This window comes from Sarcophilus harrisii, chromosome 3 (assembly GCF_902635505.1).
Source record: "Sarcophilus harrisii chromosome 3, mSarHar1.11, whole genome shotgun sequence".
NCBI classification, from domain to species: domain Eukaryota; kingdom Metazoa; phylum Chordata; class Mammalia; order Dasyuromorphia; family Dasyuridae; genus Sarcophilus; species Sarcophilus harrisii.
Window position 1 is genome coordinate 596,073,546 of NC_045428.1, and position 22,507 is coordinate 596,096,052.

At 46.1% G+C, this 22,507-nt stretch overlaps 1 protein-coding gene across 3 annotated transcripts; it reads right to left on the reverse strand.

Moving 5' to 3' along the window:
- Positions 1-979: 979 nt before the first annotated feature.
- Positions 980-22,507, reverse strand: LOC105750227 (sialic acid-binding Ig-like lectin 14). Of its 3 annotated transcripts, XM_012547357.3 has the most exons (6): positions 22,381-22,507; positions 21,918-22,301; positions 20,820-21,104; positions 20,466-20,516; positions 17,658-17,775; positions 16,803-17,247 (listed from the first exon to the last, which is right to left on the reverse strand). In XM_012547357.3, the coding sequence occupies exons 1-6, from the start codon at positions 22,457-22,459 to the stop codon at positions 17,244-17,246; spliced, it is 921 nt and encodes a 306-aa protein (XP_012402811.1). In that variant the 5' UTR covers positions 22,460-22,507; the 3' UTR covers positions 16,803-17,243. The 3 variants fall into 3 exon arrangements, with proteins under 3 accessions (XP_031819160.1, XP_012402811.1, XP_012402812.1); XM_031963300.1 differs by lacking the exons at positions 16,803-17,247; positions 17,658-17,775; positions 20,466-20,516 and adding exons at positions 980-1,931; positions 2,053-2,167 and having other exon boundaries at positions 22,381-22,506; XM_012547358.3 differs by lacking the exon at positions 20,466-20,516.

Genomic DNA, 22,507 nt, shown 5'->3' on the forward strand with positions numbered 1-22,507 from the left:
TGAAAGTTTATTTAAAAAAAACAGATCTATATAATAGTAATAATTGGACTACCTGAAATTTGTGACCAAAAAAGGAACCTTGGCGTAATAATGCAAGAAATAATCCAAGAAAATTGTCCTGGAGTGTTAGAATGTGATTGTAATGTTCTTGGTTCAGTTTTCCCGGAGGTCTTTGGGCCAGCCTTCCTTTCAGGAAAGTAATCACCAAAAGAACAGCCAGGTGTTAAAGTCCAAAATTCTTTATTGCCTCCTTTGCCTGGTGCTCCCCTTGCTTTCTCTGGCCCTGAGTCTGAATCCTAGGGCTTTTGCTTCAGCCTCCAGCCACAAAAAAGGTGGATTATGGAATGAATCTGTCTCTGCCTCTTTTGGCTGAATTTGTCTCAGCTTATATACACTTGGAGAGGAGATTATAACCAATCATTATATCACTAGGAAATCATTATTGGTTGTAAGATTAAATCAATCAGACTGAACTTAGAGAACTATTAAGCACCACGCTAAACCAGATAACCATTGTCTCATCAGTTGCACTGACGAAACATCTTGTAAGAATCCTTGTTTCAGAGATCTGGCCTATAACACATGGTGAAAAATGGAATAGAAAAAAAATCCTCTGATCACTACCTCAAAGAAATTCTTTGTAGAAAACCCCTAGGAATATTATTGTTAAATTATGAAACCCCAGATTAAATGAAAATTTTGCCTGAAACACTATAAAAAGAATTTTACAATGCTGGAGCAACAATTATAATTGTACAGGACTTAGCAGCAGTCACAATAAAGGAAGCAAGTCCCAAAATCATATCTACCAACAATCAAAAGAACTAGGCCTGTGACCAAAAATATCATATCCAGCAGTATGATCCATAATATTGAGTGAGAACCATCGGATATTAATGAACTTACAGATTTTTAGGACTTTTAATAACCAAATGCAAACTCCAAAGAAAATTTAACATATGAGAGCAAATATCAAAGATCAGTGTCAAAGAACATGACATATTTATTTTTTTACATGGGAAATGTATACCACATGTTTAAGAGTGACATCAGCAAGAAGGGACCTCCAAAGAAATATTGGGGCAGAGTTAAGGTAAAAATAATAATCATGTTATACAAATGAGATGCAGAGGAAGAATAGAGACAGAGGCTTGCAGAGGGAGGAGAGCTCTTAGTTCTGAAAACCAATTCAAATTGGGAATGGGATAAACAGGCAACACTACATACATAACATTAAGAGTGTTGCACCTAACAAAATTTATAAAGAAAGAGAGGGAGGATGGGCAGGTGGGAGAAACAAGAAAAGATGAGGGAGGGATCCAGGGTGGAGGGAGGTTAAATTATAGCAAGACAAGTTAAGGAGCAGAATCAAAGTAGAGTCAGCAGGCACAGAGCAGGTGTGTGTGTGTGTGTGTGTGTGTGTGTGTGTGTGTGTGTGTGAGGGTATGGGGGGTGTTTGTGTGTATGTGTCTATCTGTATTACATTAAGATATCCTCTCTTAACTATAGGCTGCTGAGGGGAGGTGGTAGGGATGAAAGGGGGCTGAAAAGACTAAAAGAGCCGAGAGCAAAAGAACAATTTACCAGGAAGTAAAGATAAGATGGACTCTCAAGAATATCATTTCTTCCACTAATATTTTTTTGTACTGGCAATTCATTGTTATATACTTTGAATCCATTTTTGCTAATAAATAATTTATATTTTTAAATACTTAAAGGAAAAGAACAAGGAAGGCCTGAGGATTGTCTCCCAGTCCTGGGGTTGGTCCTGTAGTTGGAGGGTCACACTTGACTTGCTTGGTCCTGAAGGTAGAACTTAGGCCTCTGAGTGGAAGGAAGCAGGTCTGGGCTGGGTCCAAGGCCAGGAACAATGTCACATGGAGGACTGGGCTGCTTCTGGACCCAGTGGGTGCTCCTTCCATCAAGATCTCCTGTGGGACAAGCAGGCCCAATGTTAGAGGCACAGCTGGAAACCCCTGGGGTTTAAAGCCAGTGGGGGCATAGGGTGAGGGGCAGGGGCCAACATGGGGTGGTGGGTGCAGACACACTCACCGGGTGTAATAGAGCCAGGTGAGGCCATAGGTGAGGGCAAAGCCGGCCCCCATGAGGGCTCCCCGGAGCAGCGTGAACATCAGTGGCCAAGAGCTGTTTTCCTGGGCTGAGAACACTGTGGGAGAGAAAGGGCTAAGGATACTTAGAGGGGGCTTACCCTGCCCTCAGCTTGAGATCTTCCCTCCTGCCCCTCTCCCTCTCAATACCCCAGGAGCCTCCTTGAACTCCAAAGTTCAGAGCTTCCAGGCCCTTCCTTAGAGCGGGGAGACAGAGCCCAGCCCAGTGGACACAGAGCAGGTGCAGAAATACCTGCCCTGGCACCTTTTCCCCTCAGCTGCTCACAGAATTCAGGGGAGGAGACAGAAGAAAAGCCAGCAAGCATCTGCCCTCAAAGATTCTAGTCTGAACCCTGACAAATGCCATCTCGAATGCCCAGGACCTGAAGCCCATTTGTGCTCTGCATGATCCCCAGCTTTCCTTCCCTACCACAATGCCATGAGCTCTATCCAAGGCTGGACTCCATTTGGTCTCCAGCATGGCTCCCACGGCCTGATCACTATGGGATCAAACCAGCAGCTAAGCTTGGTTAGTTGTGACCCCTCTTGCTGAGCTGTAATGGCAATCAGGGTCCCTTTCTCACTGCTCACTGACCAACCCTTTACTATCCCAGCCTCACCCTTCTCAGACATTGAGTTCAGGCTCACTGGCCTACAGTTTCTATGCTCTGCTCCTTCTTCTTTGGGAGAAATCACAACTAAGTCAAACAGTCGGAATCCTTGTTCCTCTGTAATGCTCCTTTTCCTTTCCCCTAGGTTCACAATCTCAGATATGTTATGGAGAGAAGCTCAGCAGTCTGCGCCGTTCTTTACTGACCAGTCTCTCTGGTCGGGTATTTATTCACAGGTAGAAGTAACTCCCCCCCAGGGGCCCCTTGGTTTTGGGAATTTCCCCTAAACTTAGGTTTTCCGGTGGGGGGCAAAAAGGGAAGGCCCCCTCGGGCTTCCCAAACTTTGTAAGGAACCCACCCAGGGGCCGCCTTCCCCTTGGGCCCAAAAGAAGGGACTTTTCCCTCACTCAGCTTTCCTTGATTTCAAATCCTGAGTTTTGGCCAAGGCACTGGGCTTTGGGGTTCTCCAGCAGCCCTGGGTTTCCTTTCAAGGATGGGCCCTTGGCCTAAAACCACCTCACTTGCCCAAGGTGGTTCTGGGTTCCAGAAGGCCCCGGCCCCTCTTAGGGCAGCAGGGACTGGGGCTAAAGGGGACTGGGGGAAATTGGTGGGGGCAACAAACAGGACCCGGTTGAAAGGGACTTCCCCTCCCTCCCCTTGTACCCAAAGGAGGGGTGAGCCTCAGGCTCCCTGGGAAAGGCCAAGCCCGGACAAAGTTTCACCTTCCCCTTTTCTTTTAAATTTTCCAAACCCCTTTCTTCCCCCTTCCTTTTCTTTTTTTCAGCTTGGGGAATTACTTTCTTTAGGACCTCCCTTTTTAGGGTAAAATGGAAAGGGGAATAAAGGGAAAGGGAAGAGGAAGAAAAGGAAAGAAAAAAAAGAAGGGTGGAAGGGAAAGGGGGAAAGAAGGAAAGGGAGGAAGGAAGGGGGAGAAGGAGGAAGCTTTTTAATTTAAGGAAGGGATGGAAGGACCAAAGGAAAGAAAGGGGAGAGAGGGAAAGAGAACGGCAAAGGGGGAGGGGGGAAGAGGCGGAGAAAAAGAAAGCACGAAAATTCAGGCCTCAAAGAAGGGGCCACCGGTTTGGGACGGATTCCTCGCCCAGAAGCATCAGGGAAATTACAAAGGGTTTCAAAAGGGCCGGAAGGGGCCCTACCTGCGAAACGAATTTTGGTGAAACCGGACCCAAAGAAGAAAATGGGAAACCAAAGATTGGCTCTGGGCAGCTTTCCTGCTCTGGTTGGGAAAAAGGCATCCAGTTTGTCAAGAGTTGCACTAAGGGCCTGGGATGTGGATGCAGGGCAGCTTCCTGCCTCTCCCTTCCCTCCCCAGCACTCCGGGGACCCTGGGTTGGACTTTCTCTTGTTCCTGGTGTCCAGGAAAGATTCAGCTGACGGGTGAGGGGTTTGGGCCTGGATCGGGTGCCCAGGGAATAAAGGAGACCCCCTGGGTAGGGGGAAGAACGGCACTGTTTTCTGGGAGGGAGGGCCCCATCCAGGAGAATCTGAAGGTCTTATTTTCCTCCACAGACCCAGGAAAGGGAACAATTCAGAGTCACTGCTTTCCCCTCCTCTAGCTTCTCAGGAATGTAGATGTGTCTGGTTTCTGGGTCAAGTCTGGAGAGGAGAGTGACAGTGAGCCATGGCCCGGTTCCGGGGTGGGGGGAGGAGGAGATTGGAGCTCAAGTGTCCTTCAAATACTGGCCCCTCCACCATCCTTCAGGTCCTTAATGTGTTCCCTCATAGAATGACCCCCTTGATAACTGCTCTTTGTCAGACTTCTGGGCATCCAGTCACCCTCAATACCTGAATCAATCATAGATTCTGGGTCAAGAAGAAGTAGTTTTAAAGGCAATGGGGAAGAACCCCTTCATTTCACAGAAGGGGAAACTGAGTCCAAGAGAGAATTGGAAACAATTATAAAAGTGCCCAAGAATCAGGTCTGAAATTTGGGATTTGAAATTGGTTCTTTTAAGGAAGAGATTTGGGTCCCAGCACCAAAAGCTCTCTCAGCCGCCCCAGGTCCCTAGTTCCTCCCAAAGAAGACCCCACCATGTTCCCTCCCTTTGCAGCTCTGGAGTTTTAAGGCTGGTCTTCACCCCTTTAGCTTTACTTGTCCCTCTCCCTAAGTGGGCTCCTCACTTGTTCCACCTGTTTTCTGACCCTTCCCACAGGGTCTCCAAGGCCAGCCCATTCCCCAGACCTCCCTCTTCATACAGTGAGAGCCTCCCATGAGAGGAGCATTCTACCTGTCACATTCACATAAAGAGGATACTTTATGAAAGTGAACTTGAAGTCTCCTCTTTCAAAACCGGAAAGAAGTATTGCCCAGTGTCTGAGGGCTTGGTGTCTGGTGCTCAAGAGCAATTGGGAGCCCGGGTTAAAAGAGAAAATCTGCCCTGGGTATTCTCCTGCACCCTCCGATTTGGGTTATTTGTGGCCACAGGATCACCATATATGACATCATATATAACTGGTTCTCTGAACCAGTAGCCATAAGCAGAGTTGGGTGCATAGTGTGGGCGTTCAGAGGTCTGAAAAGTGCAGGGAACTTGGACACACATCGCCTCCTGTACGGTCACTGAGCGTTGCATCTGCAGTGTCTGGGACAGGGACCCTGAGGGTAGACAGAGGCCTGGTGAGCATCTCAAACTCTTCTCACCTCCCTCAGCCTCTTGGACTCCCCACTTACCCTCCCAGAGCCAGGGGCCGCTTGGCGGAGTGACAGCATCCAGGAGACCAGGAGGGGCCGGGCTCTGTGGGGCACTGTGTCCTCTGCCAACACCATGGCCTTCCTCCCCATCTTGTGTGGGTTCAGGGGCAAGGAAGGCTCCCCAGGCCTTAGGGTGGGGACAGGGGGAGGCTCGACTATGGTCAAAAGGGGAAGCCCTGGCCCCTTTCCCAAATGGGCTCCTGCCCTCTTAGCTGAACTCAGTGGGAGGGGCTGCCTGCCTTGGGCCAGCTGCAGGGACATTCAGGACCAGGAGCTAAGGGACAACAGATCTGTGCCCAGGCTGGGCCAGGGGATGTACATGGAATAGTGGGAATATGGGCGAAATTAAGGTGCAGGGACCAGTGACTGGACCAGCAGAGATGCTGACCATCCAAATCCAGGCCCCCCCATCCCTTCTGTCTGGAATCATGAAGAGCTGAGCCAAAATCCAGCCTCCGACAGTTGCTGCAAGACCTTCTTGAGCCTCAGTTTTCCCATCTGTCAGAGGGGGATAAGTAGAGCAGCTTCCTCCCAGACTTATTGGGAGATTCAAATGCAGTAATTACAAAGTTGTGTCAATTATTGTTACAGTTTTACTCCCCTCTGAGAACTCTGGTCACCTTCATAACAAACCTCCTGCTCTTTAAACATGGCCATTTCCCCATCCTTTACCCTTTTGTCCTGGCTGTTTCCATGCTTGCAAGACTTTCACCCCTCATTTCCTTCTTCCTGACTACCACCACTCCGGTTGCCATGCCATGTCCTGCTTTCCCTTTCCCTTTGTCCACTTGTTCGATCCTCCTCTGTTCTTGCTACCTGGTTGTTGGCAAAGTGTTTTTCCATAAGAAAGAATGATTCTGGTGGATGGCAGCTGGTTTGCCTTTCTTAGTATCCTTTGCATATCCCAATGCCTGGCACAAAGTAAGGGCTTATCCAGGGCTTAACGATTCCTGCCTGGGCTGCCAGTTCTTTTTAAATGGAGTCCCGAGTTTTGGGTTCTCATTCTTTCCCTGGATTCCCTTTTCCCATATTCCATCTGTTCAGACCAATCTCCACAAGTTTCTCTGAATTTCTGAATTTCCCCAGATTTTGAGAAATTCACCTTCCGGGTTATTTTTCATCCTCCCATCCTTGGTCAAGGCTCTCCCTTTACCTTGGGATTACCTTTTTGGTGCTGTTGGCAACCTTTTTTTTTCCCAAATTTGGTATTCCAATGGTTAGAGGATCTCTCCATTTTCTTCATGAAGTTTGTAGAAAAAAAAAACTAAGCAAGTAAAAAAGCAAAATCAAGAAAGTACAGAATTGAGCATGCTCATATGAGGAAAGTTGGGAATTAATTGGGGAAAAGAATGGAATGGAATATTTGGGGGAAGAGCCAAAGAGATGAGTGTTTCTTTCCCATTATACCTAGGAATCAAAGTCCAAAGAAATGAAGACACTTTTACTTGAATCACAAGCCTGATGGAGAAGCAGAGGCAGAAAAGGGCAGTTTGGGGGGATTTCACTTTTATAAATTTGCTGCATCTCTCTCTCTGTTACAGGAGCAACCTGCTAGTGGCTGCTGGCTGTTATGGGAGCCACCTGCTGGTAGCTCCTGGGGATCTACTAGGCCAGGGAAATTCCCATTGATGATGAAGAATACAAAAAGAATTTGAGGAGGGATTTGTTTTCTCCTTCTCCTCTTCCCTCTTGCCTCAATTTATTTTCATTCCCCTTAATTCTGGAAAAGGCGGACCTTCAGGGGTGTTATGATTCACAGCTGTGGGGGCTCTTGGAGAATTGATCTGCCCCTTCACACTGGCATGATCCTTAATATCTTTGTCTCTTTCTGTCTCTCCCACTCACTCTCTCTCCTCTCTTTTCTTTTTCTCTTCTTTCCTTTTCTCTTTTCTTTTTATCCTTTCCTTTCTCTTTCCTTATCTCTATTTCTGTCATTTTCTCCTCTCACTCATTTCCTTTTTTTAAAACACTCATACCTGTCACAGGCTTTTTAATTGCCCACTCCTTAATAGCAGCTGAGGTGTATTTATTAATTTGGATTTTAACTTTAGTGCGGGTTTCCTCTTTTAAAGAAAGGAAGAAACTATTTTTCAAATGGTTGTATGGAAAGGACTTTTAATTTGGCTGGGGTGGAAATGAAATCGGGGAAGGGGCTTCTTAAGGTTTTGAGAGGAAGGAAAGCTCGGGTTCTGGAAAAATTCAAATTGGGGAATTAAAAAACAGGCAAAACAAATTCATCAAAAATGTTCACCTCAAAATTATAAAGGGAAGGAAGGAGGGCTTGGGAGAAAAAAAAAATTGAGGAAGGGAACCAGGGTGGAAGGTTAAAATGAAACCAAACAAAACAAATTAACAGGAAGAAAAAATGGTGTTGGGTTGTGGTTTGGGTTTGGGGCAAAGGGGTTTTGGTGGGGAAAATTATAATTAATAATTCTACCTTAAAATTGTGAGGGGAGGGAAAGGGAATTGGAAGGGGGCAAAATAAAAGAAAGCCCGGAAGAAAGAACATTTAAACCAGGAATAAAATTTGATACTCCTCAAAGAATAATAAACCCCTAAATATTTTTTAAATTATTAAACCCAATTTGAAAATTTTTGCCTAAAAATAAAAATTTTAAATTAAAGGAAAAAAGAACAGGAAAGGCCTAAAGGGAAAATTTCCCAATCCTGGGGTTGGTTTCCTTGTTAAGGTTGGAAAGGTTTCACAAAACTTTTTGAAACCCAAAAAACTTGGGTTCCTGAAGGTTTTTTTGGGGAACCTTTTTGGGGGCCTCTGTGGGGGGAAGGAAAAAAGCAAAGGTCTGGGCGGGTTCAAAAGGCCGGGAAAACAATTCAAATTGGGGAGGGATGAAAGGGCCCTCTAACTTTGGACCCAAAGTTGGGGGGTGGCTCCTTCCATAAGGAATTCCGTTGGGGAACAAAAAGCAGGGGCCCAATTTTTTTTTTGTTAGGGGGGAGGCACAACTTGGAAAACCCCTTTGGGGGTTTAAAAAGCCCAAAAGTTTGGGGGAGGGGCCCCAAATTTTAGGGGTTTTGAAAAAAAAAGGGCAAGGGGCCAACCCATTGGGGTTGGTTGGTTGGAGGGCACACTTCCCGGGTGGAAAAGGCCCGGTGGGGGGCCATTGGGTGGGAAGGCCAAAAGCCGGGGCCCCCATGGAAGGGGCCTCCCCCCGGGGGCAAGGCGTTGAACACAGTGGAAACCTGGGTTTTCCTGGGGGCTTGGGGAGGGAAACATTTGGGAAAGGGAAAGAAGGGGGGCCAGGGAGGGGGATGGGGCTTGGGGAGGGAAACACATGCCCAACCCTCGGGCTTGGGGGAGGAATTCCTTTCCCTCCCTTCCCTCTCCCCTCCCCTCCAATACCCAGGGCCTCCTTGAACTCCAAAGTTCAGAGCTTCCAGGCCCTTCCTTAGAGCGGGGAGACAGAGCCCAGCCCAGTGGACACAGAGCAGGTGCAGAAATACCTGCCCTGGCACCTTTCCTCCTCAACTGCTCACAGAATTCAGGGGAGGAGACAGAAGAAAAGCCAGCAAGCATCTGCCCTCAAAGATTCTAGTCTGAACCCTGACAAATGCCATCTCGAATGCCCAGGACCTGAAGCCCATTTGTGCTCTGCATGAACCCCAGCTCTCCTTCCCCATTACAATGCCATGAGCTCTATCCAATGTTGGACTCCATTTAATCTCCAGCATGGCTCCCACGGCCTGATCACTATGGGATCAAACCAGCAGCTAAGCTTGGTTAGTTGTGACCCCTCTTGCTGAGCTGTAATGGGAATCAGGGTCCCTTTCTCACTGCTCACTGATCAACCCTTTACTTTCCCAGCCTCAGCCTTCCCAGACACTGAGTTCAGGCTCATTGGCCTAAGGTTTGTATATTCTGCTCCTTCTTTGCGAGAAATCACAACTAAGCCAAACAGTCGAGATCCTTGTTCCTCTGTAATGCTCCTGGTCCTTTCCGCTGGGTTCACGATCTCAGATATGTTATGGAGAGAAGCTCAGCAGTCTGCGCCGTTCTTTACTGACCAGTCTCTCTGGTTGGGTATTTATTCACAGGTAGAAGTAACTCCCCCCAGGCTTGGATTTTGAATCCCCTAAACTAGGTTCAGGGAGTAGGGCAACAGTGAAGGCAAAGCCTCCTGGGACTTCAGCCAGCTTTGTAGGAAGCACCAGCCTGCCTTCTCCTTGGGCAAAAGAAGGGGAGGAGGCTCTGTTCCCTCACTCTGAGACTTCCTGATCAAACTCCTGTAATTGGTTCTTGCCAGTGCATCTGGCTGGCCTCTCAGCAGCCTCTGTTTTCCTTCAAGGTGTTCCACTTGCCACCTCACTCAGCTTTCACCAAGCTGTTCGTGCCTCCAGATGCCCCAGCCCTCTAACTTGGCAACAACCAGACACTGAGGCTCAGGGTAGCTGGGGATTGCTGTTGGCAGCACAGAGCAGGTGAAGGGACTCTCCCTCCTGTGTACAAGGAGGAGCTGTTTCCTGGGAAGACAACCTACAAAGATCACTCTATCCCACGGGTGAGGATCTGGAGGGATTCAGAGAGCCCCTCGTCCCCATCTTCACTGTACAGCAGGGAACTGGGAGCTAGAAAGCTGGGAGGACTGCCCTGAGGTGAAAATGGATGGGGGCAACTGGAAGAGAACAGGACCCAAGGCTCAGCCCAACCAGGACTTCCAGGCCCATCTTCCTCCACTCCATGATACCCAGCAAGGCCTCAGAGGCAGAAAGTGCAGTCCTCACCTCTTTTGTTCTACCACCAGCCTAGATCACTGAGTGTAGGCTATGTTCCCTGCTTCCCTTGGATTCAGTCTTTTCCTTCCCCTTCTTTCCTTCACCCCCTTCTTTTTCCTTTTCTTTTTTCCAATTTTCCTTTTGTTTCCCTTTTTTCCCTTTCCTAATGGGAAATTCGGGAAAAAGCGGGCAAAAAAAGGTTTCCAAAAAGGGAGGATCCCAAAAAAAAAGGCCACTTTGGCCCGAGGGGTAATTCCGACAGGATCTACAAAGAAGAAAGGGCCAGGCTTGGCTGGGGCTGCAGTTCTCTCCCGGCCCTTTGGTACATGGGAAACCAAGGGACATTAAGAGAGAAAAGAAGGGAAACCACAGACTTGGCTCCCGCGGCAACTTTCCCTGTTCTGGTCCCAGGACAAAGGCATCCCGGTTTGTCAGGACTGAAGGGGCCTGGGATGTGGATGCAGGGCCTTCTGCCCCTCCCTTCCCCTCCCCAGCCTCACAGGACACATTGGGAGGTTTGGACGGTTCCTCTCCTATCCTCAATTGGTGTCCCAAAAAAGGTAAGCTGACAGGGAGGTTGGAAATGATGCTTTGGTGCCCCAGGGGTGAAGGGCCTTGGTGGGGGAAAGGGCACTATTTTTCTGGGAGGGAGGGCATCCCCCCATCCAGGAGAATCTGATCTTATTATTTTCAACCCAAGGGACGAACAATTCAAAGTCACTTCTTTCCCCGACTCTAGCTTCTCTGGGGAGATGTTCTGGTTTTGGGTCAAGTCTGGGGAGGGGAAGTGACAGTGAGCCATGGCCGGAGGGAAGAAGAGAGGTTAGACCTCCAAGTGTCCTTCAAAGGCTGGCCCCTCCACCATCCCTCAGATCCCTAATATGTTCCCTCATAGAATGACCCCCTTGATAATTCTGCTCTTTGTTAGACTTCTGGGCATCCCATCATCCTCAATACCTGAATCAATCATAAATTCTGGGTCAGGAGGAAGTAGCTTTAAAGGCAATGGGAAAGAACCCCTTCATTTCAGAAGGGAAACCAAGGTCCTAGAGAATTGGAAAAAATATAAAAGTGCCCCAAAGAGAATCAGTCAAAATCTGGGTTTTTGGTTCTGTTGAGAAAGGGTTTGGAATTCTTTCCAGCACAAACTGTGGCCCCTTTCAGCCTTGCCCAGAGTCCTAGTTCCTCCCAAAGAAGACCCCACCAAGTTCCCTCCCATTGCAGCTCTGGAGTTTTAAGGCTGGTCTTCACACCCTTAGCTTTACTTGTCCCTCTTCCTATGTGGGCTCTTCACTTGTTCCCCCTGTTCTTTGACCCCTCCCACAGGGTCTCCAAGGCCAGCCCATTCCCTCCCCTCTTCATACAGTGAGAGCCTCCCATGAGAGGAGCATTCTACCTGTCACATTCACATAAAGAGGATACTTTATGAAAGTGAACTTGAAGTCTCCTCTTTCAAAACGGAAGAAGTATTGCCCAGTGTCTGAGGGCTTGGTGTCTGTGATGCTCAGAGAGCAATTGAGCAGTCTTGGGTCCCCAAGAAGAGAAAATCTGCCCCAGTCTTTCTCCTGCGCCCAACGGTATGGGTCATTTGTGGCCACAGGAAAACCATTGTTAATACGAACCCCTTCTCTGAACCAGTAGCCATAAACAGGTCTGGGTGCATAGTCTTGGAGTTCAGAGAGCTCAAAATTTGGGGAACGGACACACATGCCTTCCTGTCGGTCACCGAGCGCTGCATCCTGCAGTGTCTGGGACAGGGAACCTGAGGGGCAGACAGGGTTCGGTCCGGCCCCAAACCCTTCCCCCTGGCCCCTCCCCCTCGGACTCCCCACTCACCCTCCCAGAGCAGGGGCAGCAGCAGCAGCAGTGACAGCATCCAGGAGACAGGAGAGAGCCGGGCTCTGCTCAAGGGTACTGTGTCACTCTGCCAACACCATGGCTCCCTCTGCCCTTCTGGGCCGGGAGGGCCGGGAAGCCTTAGGGTGGGACGGGGAGGCTCGACTATGGTCAAAAGGGGAAGCCCTGGCCCCTTCCCCAAATGGGCTCCTGCCCTCTTAGCTGAACTCAGTGGGAGGGACCGCCTGCCTTGGGCCAGCTGCAGGGACATTCAGGACCAGGAGCTGAGGGAAGACAGATCTGTGCCCAGGCTGGGCCAGGGATGTTGCATGGAATAGTGGGAATATGTGGCTGATATGGGTGCAGGGACCAGTGACTGGACCAGCAGAGATGCTGACCATCAAATGCAGCTGCCCCATCCCTCTGCAACTTGGAATCATGAAGAGCTGAGCCAAAATCCAGCCTCAGACTTTTGCTGCAAGTCCTGCTTGAGCCTCAGTTTTCCCATCTGTCAAAGGGGGATAAGTAGAGCAGCTTCCTCCCAGATTTGTGAGATTCAAATGCAGTAATTACAAAGTTGTGTCAATTATTGTTACAGTTTTACTCCCCTCTAAGAACTCTGATGCAGCTACACTAACAAACTGCCTGATCTTTAAACATGCTAGATTAGGTTAATAAAAGAGCAAGGTTTGTTTGTAACTCAGAAGCAGATCACTGAGTTCTTAGATATTGTGCAGCGCCCATCTTCATGGCTCCTTAAGGAGAGGATGATGGAACCAGAGAAGTGGAAGATAGTGGGAGAACAGCTAACTGAATACTGCCATACTATGGGTCCTGGCTTAATCCCTGAGCACACATTCCTTATGTACAATGTAATAAAGTTGACATTGAGAGATCCCACATATTATTAAGAAAAGAGCTTTTAGTGTAGGCTGCCAAACAAAGGAGGATGAGGAAAACAAACAAAGAGATGGTGCCAACAACTCTAAAGGGTGCAGCACTTTGAACAAAAACAAAAACAAAGATGGCACTGGGAGGTTTGAGGGGTGTGGCACTTTCCCACATCTCAGCCTGCCTCTACTTCCCCTGTGCCTGCACCCCTAGTATATTCCCCACTCCCTAACCCACTATTTTGTCATCCACCTCTCTCAACTCTGCCTTCATGGGTGGGAGACAGAAAAATAGAAAGAGCGGTGGTAATACTGACACCGCCAGCATCACCATCTTGTTCTCCTCCTATGTCCTGATTACACAGGAGGCACTGGTTTAAGTAAAGAAAGAGGAATGGGATACATTTGAATTGAGAATAGAAGCAAACCCTGCTTATCCAAATCAGGAGAAGATATACTCCTTTTAATCTACAAGTTATCAAAGATCTGAAAAGATCATGCACCCTCCATGGGCCTAAATCATTTTATGTTAGAATGCTGTTAGAAAATTTGGCTTATGAAATTCTAACCCCTAATGATTGGAAATCCATAGCAAAAACAGCACAATCAGACCAAAGCCTGATTCTTTACCCAGTGCTTGTGCCCGGGATCTTGTTAAAAGCCACTAAACGAGTAATACAATTATCTGGGATAGGACCTAACAAGATATACACCTTTTATATCAATGCACAAATTAATGTACACTGTGAAATCATCCCAGAGTGGCAAATTTTACTGGCCATGGCTCCAAATTTTGTGCATGGGTCCCCGTCAGAGACAGTCCAGTTATTACATAATTGGCCATGGATTTTTGAAGAAAAAGGTTTCCAAAAGATCCCTCTTAAAGGATGATCATCTTTACAGATGTGACCAAACATAACATTAGTGCTGTATATTCTCCTGACTTAGCCATAAAGAATAGTCAGAACTTCCCTTCAGTCCACACAGCAGAATGAGTTGTATGAAATTATGTTAGTCCTTACTTTTATTACCTAGGAGATGGAAACTTAATATCTAATTCAGCTTATTCAGTAGGTGTGATACAAAGAATTGCCACAGCCCAGATAAAATTTGTAGCCTCTAACATATTTCAGCTTTTTAAAGAACTTCAGGAACAAATGTGAAACTGCCCAGGTAAGTATTACCTCTTGCATGTCCTCTCTCATACTGATCTTCCAGGACCTATTTTTTTTATGGAAACTCAGAGGCAGATAGCCTTCTAACCATGTTGGCCAATACTCCTTTATTTCAGGCAGCCCAAGAATCTCATTCTAAATATCATCAGGCTGCTTGAGCTTTATGTTTACAATTTGGAATAACAAGAGAGGAAGGTAGGAGCATAGTACAAGCCTAGACAGCTTGTCTCCCTTTCCACAGTCCTATGCTCCCTCCAGGGAAGAATCCTTGTGGTTTGAAGCCCAAAGGAATTTGGCAGATGGATGTTACCCATTGTAAATCCTTTGGCTATCTCTCTTTTATCTACATTATCATGGACACTTTCTCAAGATTTACTTTTGCAGTACCAGTGGCAAAAGAGACGGCCCAGGTGGTCACTGAGTGTCTTACACAGATCTTTGCAGTTACTGGCATACCATAGGAATAAAAAACAGATAATGGACCTGTATATACTTCTAAATATTTTGCATACTTTTGTACACAGTATTAGATCTCACACACCACTGGCATACCCTTCAATCCTCAAGGATGGCAATAATAAAGAGGAGGAGCTGAAATATCAAAATGTTCCTCCAAAAACAAAAGAGAGGGGAACATGGATAACCCTAGAGAACCTCTGAATTTAGCCCTTTATACCATTATTTGTTTTTATTTTTGATGAGGATGCACTAGCTCTGGCAGACAAGTTTCATAATTGGCCAGAAGGGCAGTGTCCAGTGCGGGCAACTCCAGTATCTTTAGATAATCACCAGGTGATGGGGGGAGATCCGAAGAGTGGTGAATGAAAAGGATCAGATAAGTTGATAACTTGAGGTAAAGGGCTTGCTTGTGTCTCTGCAGATGGAGAAAGAATTAGATGGGTGCCAGTGCACTGTATCCACCTTGTCCATCAAAGAGAGATGGGAAAAAGAGAAGACCCTAGAAACGAAGAAGACCCAGAAAACATCAGGTGGTTCCCGCTCTGATTACACCCACCACTGAAATAGCATGGCTGTTATCCCTATGTGTAATTGCTGAGACTGCTGCAGAACTTCAAAACCTAAAGGAATCGTTGGATTCCCTGGTACATGAAGTGATGGCTAATAGATTGGCTTTGGACTATCTTTTGGCTGCTGAAGGAGGTGTATGTGTGGTTGTGAATTCCTCTTGTATGTATATCAATAACTCACAACTGGTGATCATAAACATACACCACCTACATGAGGTGGCTCAATGGATGAGAGATGCAAGACAATAGTTACTTTCTATTCCTTCCTTCTTGGACTCTTGGAAGTCTTTTATAGCATCTTGTTTACTCATATTACTTGTTATATTACTAATTCCTTTTGTGATTCCCCCCATGCTGAAACATGTTATTCACTGTTTTATGGATTTAACCACTGATGTATACTTGCTCCAATTCAAACAAAAGAAAGGGGGAGATGTTGAGGGCCATAGATGGTGGGAAACCGTGGGCAAGGTAAAAAATCCTTTAGTCCAGTAAGGAATCCTGCCGATGTGTATGGTTTGGCTCCCCGTCCCCTTTAAGGGTATCTGGCCTTCCTGATAAGTCAGGGGACATGACAACCTGTGTTGTACTTGAGGCAGAGTTATGCTGACATGATAAGGAAACACCTGCATACAACAGCAAGTTGTTTATGTGATCACACACGAGTAGTATCCTATAGTTATGTAAGTGCATTACATAAGCATAGAGTACATAGGTTGAGGGTTTCTTTGAGTAAATGGACTTCTGCTTGACCATTCTTCTGAGTTCCAGCTCTTCACTTCTCACCCAAGATCAGGGATTAGGCTGGTGCCAAAGTCCTCCTGTGAGCAGATCCAGACAGAATGTTTCTATTCCTTTGCAGTTTTTGCATTTTCTGTGAGATGGAATAAAGGCTGTCTTATATTAAGTATGCTTTGTTACCTCTGGGGCTTGTACAAGACCTGATGTTGAACTTTTACTCTCAGCTTCATTAACCTAGAAATGAGATAATTCTTTTTGTAAGGCAGAAGGGAATTGGGGAGACAGTGCTCAGAAACCTAGGGACCATCATTCCTTGGGCAGCTGAAGGGAAAAGAATGATTTCTACATCCAGATTTTTCATTTCAGATAAGGAAACAGAGGCCTAAGACCTTGTGCAAGGTCAGCCCAGGAGAAAATAACTTCCAAGAAGCACCCTGCCAGTTTATATAGCCCTGTAGCCTCTGGGGACAGCTGAGGATATTCTGCCAGGCACAGGTCTAGAGTTTCTAGGGCTTGTTTGTGTCCTGGATAGTAGGTCCTTTGATAGACTTCCTCCCTCTATCATTTCCCTTTCAGAACTGTCCTCTCTCCCTCAGGGAGGGGGAATGGGAGCATAGTCACCTTGAAGGAGCTGGTAGAGCCTGTCCTGTGAGTGTGCTTCATACCCCCTGACATCCCTTGAGCTGACCTAATCCTAAAACCTGACTAATTGCCCAAGGCCTTAGAGTTTCCAGGGGAGCCCACCCTGTTTTCAGACATGACAGTCATTCTCTCATTTGCCTGATCAGCCTCCAGGAGGTCTGCCTGGAGGAGGTGGCTTTACTTAAGCTTAACTCATGGCAGCTGACATTTCTATAGCTCAGACCCAGAAAGCAGGAATAAGATATTATCCCAGTAAAGTTTCACAGAAACCATGACAGGGAGGGCCTTAGTGGGCTTCTCTTTCAATCTTATAAATGAAAAAAATGAGACTCAGAGGGATAAAACAATTTATTTATCTCTTATCACATAGGTGGAGGTCCCCACATGGCCTGTGAAACCCGGTCTTCCTGGCTCAGGGACTAACTCCATCTCTTCAACAATAGCACAAGGTACAGGTCAGCATGTCAGCAGGCCTGGGGATATCCTTTCTGATGGCAACCATCCCAATACCAAAGGGCCTGAGCTGGGAGAGAATTGGTGAGAGGGCAGAGAAGGAGGAATCCATCCTGGTTGGGGCTGCTTGGGAAGGCTTTGAGCCCAAGAAGAATTATCTGAGCTATGTGGCTGCCCCTTAAACTACTTTAGCCCCAGGCAATTGGAAAAGAGGTCCTGATCCAGGAATGAAGAAGGGGATGGTCCAGTGGGCCTGGCTGGGATGCACCGCATCTGGAGAGCAGGGTATGCTTCTGGGCACTAGCATTCAAGGAAGGGTCATCTGAGAATCATTGAGAGAAAGAATCCAGGTTAGTAAGGGCCTTGAGATCATGCCATAGGTCAATCAGGGGAGGGGCCTGAAGTATTCAGAGGGAGAAGTAAAGAATGAAGGGAAGGGGAAAGGATTCTAGGAATATGGACTGATTTTCAGTTCTGGGGGTTGGTCCTGTAGCTGGAGGGTCAGACTTAACGTGCTTGGTCCTGAAGGCAGAAATCAGGCCATTGAGTGGAAGGGGGAAGGTCTAGGTTGGGTTCAAGGTCAGGAGCACTGTCACATGGAAGACTGGGTTGCTTCAAGGGCTAGTGAGTATTCCCTCCCTTGAGGCCTCCAGGCTCAGTGTTGGAGACACAACTCAAAGTGCCTGAGGCTTAAGGCTAGTGGGGGTGTGGGGTGGGTGCAGACACACTCACCGGGTATAATAGAGCCAGGTGAGGCCATAGGTGAGGGCAAAGGCAGCCCCCATGAGGGTTCCCCGGAGCAGCATGAACATCAGAGGCCAAGAGCTATTTTCCTGGGCCAAAGAGAACACTGTGGGAGAGAAAGAGCCAGGGATACTCAGAGGGGGCTTACCTTCCCCCAGCCTCAGATCTTCCCTTCCCTCTCCCTATCAGTACCCCAGGAGTCTCTGTGAACTCCAAAGTCCAGAGCTTCCAAACCCCTGTCTAGAGCCAAGAGACAGAGCTCAGCCCAGTGGGCACAGGGAAGGTGTCCAGCCTCTGACAACTGCCTTCAATATGTCTTCCTGCCTAGTTCTAGTGGCAGCTGTGTGCTTAGATGGGGAACCAAACAAGGCAGTGTAAAGGTGACCATCTCCACTGTAATCACCACAGCCATGACCTGGTGTTGCTGAACCATATTGTCTCTTTTGGTATCAGTTCCCCTTTCTCACTGTTCACTACCCACCCCTTTAATATTCCACTGTCAGACTTTCCAAAAATTGAGGTCAATCTCATTAGTTAATAGTTTTCTCTGTTTCCTTCCTCTTAAATAAAAAAAATTCATTTGCCTAGCTCCAATCCTATAGTTCCTTTTTCATAGTATATTATTTTGAATATTTTATGGAGAGAGGCTCAATAATACCAAGCTCCTCTAGGTCCCAAATACTCCTAGACTAGGTTAGTTGAAAACAGAGCCTTCTGGGATTTCTTCTTTTTCTTTCTTTCTTTTAGATATTTAATATTTTTATTTTCATCATTTACATGTAAAATAATTTTTATATTTGTTTTTAAATTTTTGAGTTCCAGATTCTCCCTCTCCCCTTATTAAGAAGGCACATGTAAATTTAGGCAAAACATTTTCATAAAAGTCATGTTGTGAGGAGGAAAAACATAGATCTCCACTCCCTCAAAAAAAAAAAAACCTTCCAGAAAAATAAAGTAAAAAAACAATAACAAAAAAAGAAAGAGAATGCTTCAATATGTATGCAGACACATTCAGTTCTTTCTCTGGGTGTGGATAGCATTTTTCGTCATAAGTCTTTCAGAGTGGTCCTGGATGATTGTACTACTGAGAATAGCAGTCATTTATAGCTGATCATCACACAACAAGGCTATTACTTTGTATACAGCATATTTCCCTTTGAGTTCATGGAGGACTTTCAAGGTTTTTCTGAGAGCATCTACCCCATTATTTCCCATACAATTATAATATTCAATCGTAATGACATTTTTTCATTCAAATTAAATGACTATTTAGCTGTTCCTTAGACTGTTTAGCTGTTGATAGTCATCCCCTCAATTTCCATTTCTTTGCACTGAGAAGAGAGTTGCTTTAAATATTTTTGCATCTATAGGTTCTTTCTCCTCTTTAAAAAAAATCCTCTTTTGGACTTGCCTAATAGTGGTATTATTAGGTTAAAGAACATGCATGATTTTATTGCCCTTTGGGCAATGTTCATATCTTTTGATCATTAATTAATTAAGGAATGACTCTAAAAAAAATAAATTTGACTCAGTTATCTATACATTTGAGAAATGAGCCCTTCATCAGAGAAACTTTCTTCAAACTTCTTTTCATATTTACTATTGCTAACTGTATTTACCCCATTTGTCCTATTCTCTGCTTTCACCTTGAATATGTCCTCTTTATCATCTACTACCTTCTTTTATCCCCTTCTCTTCCTACTTTTTTGCAGTGTAAGATAGATTTGTGTACCCATATTGAAGGTTTATGTTATTTTCTCTTTGAACCAATTCTGATGAGAATAAAGTTCACTCACTCCCCATCCTCTCCCTCACTTCCCCTCCACTGTAAACTTTTTCTTGCTTCTTTTATAGCATATGATTTACACCGTTCTATATCTCCCTTTTCCATTCTCTTAATACATTCCTCTCTTATTTCTTAATTTTATTTTTAAAGATATTGTCCTTTCATATTCAATTCACACTTGTGTATTCTGTCTACATATACTCCTTCTTACAGCCATAACAATGAGACAGTACTTATTAATTACAAGCTCCTCCCATGTATGAATATTAAAATATAAATCTTATTACGTCCCTTATGATATCGCTTTCATGATTAACTTTTTATGCTTTTCTCCTGAGTCCTGTATTTGAAAATAAAATTTTCTATTCAACTCGGATCTTTTCATCATTGATCCTTTAGAGTTCTACATTTCAGTGAATAACCACTTTTTCCCCTGATGGATTATATTCTCTTTTGCTAGGTAGGTGATTCTTGGTTGCAATTAGTTCTATTGCTCTCAGAAATATAATATTCAAAACCCTCTGAGCCTTTAATGTAGAAGCTGCTCAATCTTGTGTTATTTTGACTGTGATTTTTCTCTACTTGGATTGTTTCTTTCTGGATGCTTGCAATATTTTCTCCTTGACCTTGGAGTTCTGAAATTTGACTATGATATTCCTGGGAGTTTTCATTTTGGAATTTCTTTCAGAAGGTGATTGGTGGGATTTTTACAACCACACCTCTAAGTGTCAGCTTTTTCATATGGATAATGGGAATGAGAATGCTCCCACTCCTTACTTCATGGTACTGAGGAGGGAAAATGGTTTCTAGCTCTTTAAAGTTATGAGAACATGGAAGCCGCTATCATTCCAAGAAGAGGAACAGTCCAGGATAAGCAGAACCTGGACCTACAGAGTAAGAATCCCTGCATCTCTTGTCTCCCTCATCTGCCCCACATCGACACCCTCAGTAAAAACTGAAGCAGCTGGAGACCCCTTCTGCCATTATACTGAGACTTTGTTAATTAATACCTGTTGTACTATTGTCCTGGGCGATGGAGATGGTCACATTTTGCACAGGATCTACAAGAGAAGGGCCAGGCTGGCTGGGGGCTGGAATTCTCTGCCCAGCTCAGTATCAGGCCCAGAACATCAGAATACAAGGGAGCTCAGAAGCCAGGTAGGGGAATCCCTACCTGACTGACATTGGTACATGAAACCATGGACACTTAGGGAGAGAAAAGATGGGAAACAGCAGCCCTGTCAGGATGTAGCTTTACCTGCTCTGGTCCAGGAAAAGACATTTTTTTTCAGGGCTGCACAAAGGGCCTGATATGTTTATGCAGGGCTGCTTCCTGCCCCTCCCTCCCCTCCTCCAGCACTCACAGGACACACTGAGTTGGACGGTTCTCTCTGTGCTCAATTGGTGTCCAGGAAAGGTCAGCTGACAGGTGAGGTTGGTGCCATGATGCTGGGGCTCAGGAATGAAGGAGATCTCTGAGTAGGGGGAAGAACTGAGCACTTTTTGCTGGGAGGGGAGGGCAGCCCCCATCCAGGAGAATCTGAAGGTCTTACTTTCCTCACAGACCCAAGGAAATGAACAATTCAGAGTCACTGCTTTCCCCGACTCTAGCTTCTCTGGAATGTAGATATCTGGTTTCTGGGTCAAGTCTGGAGAGGAGAGTGACAGTGAGCCATGGCCTATGGAGGGGGATTAGGCCTCAATGTTCTTCAGATATTGGCCCTACTACCATCCTTCCGTTGCTAATGTTTTCCCTCAATAGTATTACCCCATCCAACTCCAGCTCTTTACTAATCTTGGAGTATCCTCTCTACCCATCCTCCCAGACCTGACTTCTTTATGCAGCCTGAAAAAACACATTAGAAATAACATAGTGTAGGAAGCTAGGTGGAGCAGTGGATAGAGCACCAGCCCTGAAGTCAGGAGGACCTGAATTCAAATCTGGCCTCAGACACTTAACACTTCCTAGTTGTGTGACCCTGGGCAAGTTATTTAACCCCAATTGCTTCAGCAAAAAGAAAAAGAAATAACATAGTCCAATCTCTAGATCTTACAGATAGAGAAACTGAGGCCCAGTGAGGTGCAGTGTTGGGTTAATTGTTTGACAGGCCCTCAGTATTCAATCAGGGATTTGAATTTGGCTTCTCTGGGGGCTGTAAATCTATCCCTATTTCAAGTGCACCTTATATCCCTTGTCAGCCCCGGCTGGGGGCCTATTTCATCACAGAGAGAAGCCTACCATCTTCCCTTACAAATCTATAATATATAGAGCATAATAACTTCCACATCCTTTGCTGTCTTCACCATTTCCCCTGAGTTCGTCCCCTTACACTTTCCCTCTCCCTGTGTTGTTTCTTTTGCATGGGAATTTGAACCTGAGGTACCTTACCTCCCAGGCCAGTCTCTCCCAAAACTCCCCTAACTCCTGCCCTGGAGCCCTCCCCTTAGAGGCACTTCCTAACCTGTCACGTTCACATAAACTAAAAGTTTCATGTAAGTCTGGTTCACTTGTTCCCCTCTCTCCATCCAGAAATAATATTGCCCACTGTCAGCTTTCTGGGTCTCTGTGATGCTCAGGAAGCAGTTGTCCATTCCGGGATTCCCTACAAAGTGGAATCGGCCCTGGTCTTCTATTTCCACCTCCCGATCTGGGTCATTTGTGGCCACAAGCTTGTCATATTTTTCATAAGTTCTTTTCTTAAACCAATAGCCATACTTTGGGAAGACCTTAAAGTTGTATTCCATAGGGGAAGAGATGTTGCAGGGGACCCAGGCACACATCCCCTCCAGAACAGTCACCATAGGCTGCCTCTTGGTCTCGTATCTTGAGATCTGGCACAGAGACTCTGGGGACAGAAGCAATTTGGATCAGTACCCCCAATCTCTTCTCCTCACCTGGCCTCCTCTTGTTCCAGCCCCACTTACCTTCCCAGAGTAAACCCAGCAGGAGTAGTACCCTTGTGACAGGAGAGAACCAGATCTCAGAAGGACCTGTGCCTCCCATGGCTTCCTTTGTGCAGCTGTCTCAGTTGTTAGAGCAAAGGAGAAGTTG

Coding starts and splice junctions, on each gene's coding strand:
- LOC105750227 (XM_012547357.3), bottom strand. CDS start 22,459: ATGGGAGGCACAGGTCCTTCTGAGATCTGGTTCTCTCCTGTCACAAGG. Junction 22,302..22,380: donor GCTGGGTTTACTCTGGGAAG/GTAAGTGGGGCT, acceptor TTCTGTCCCCAG/AGTCTCTGTGCCAGATCTCA. Junction 21,105..21,917: donor AGTTTATGTGAACGTGACAG/GTTAGGAAGTGC, acceptor TCTCCTCTCCAG/ACTTGACCCAGAAACCAGAT.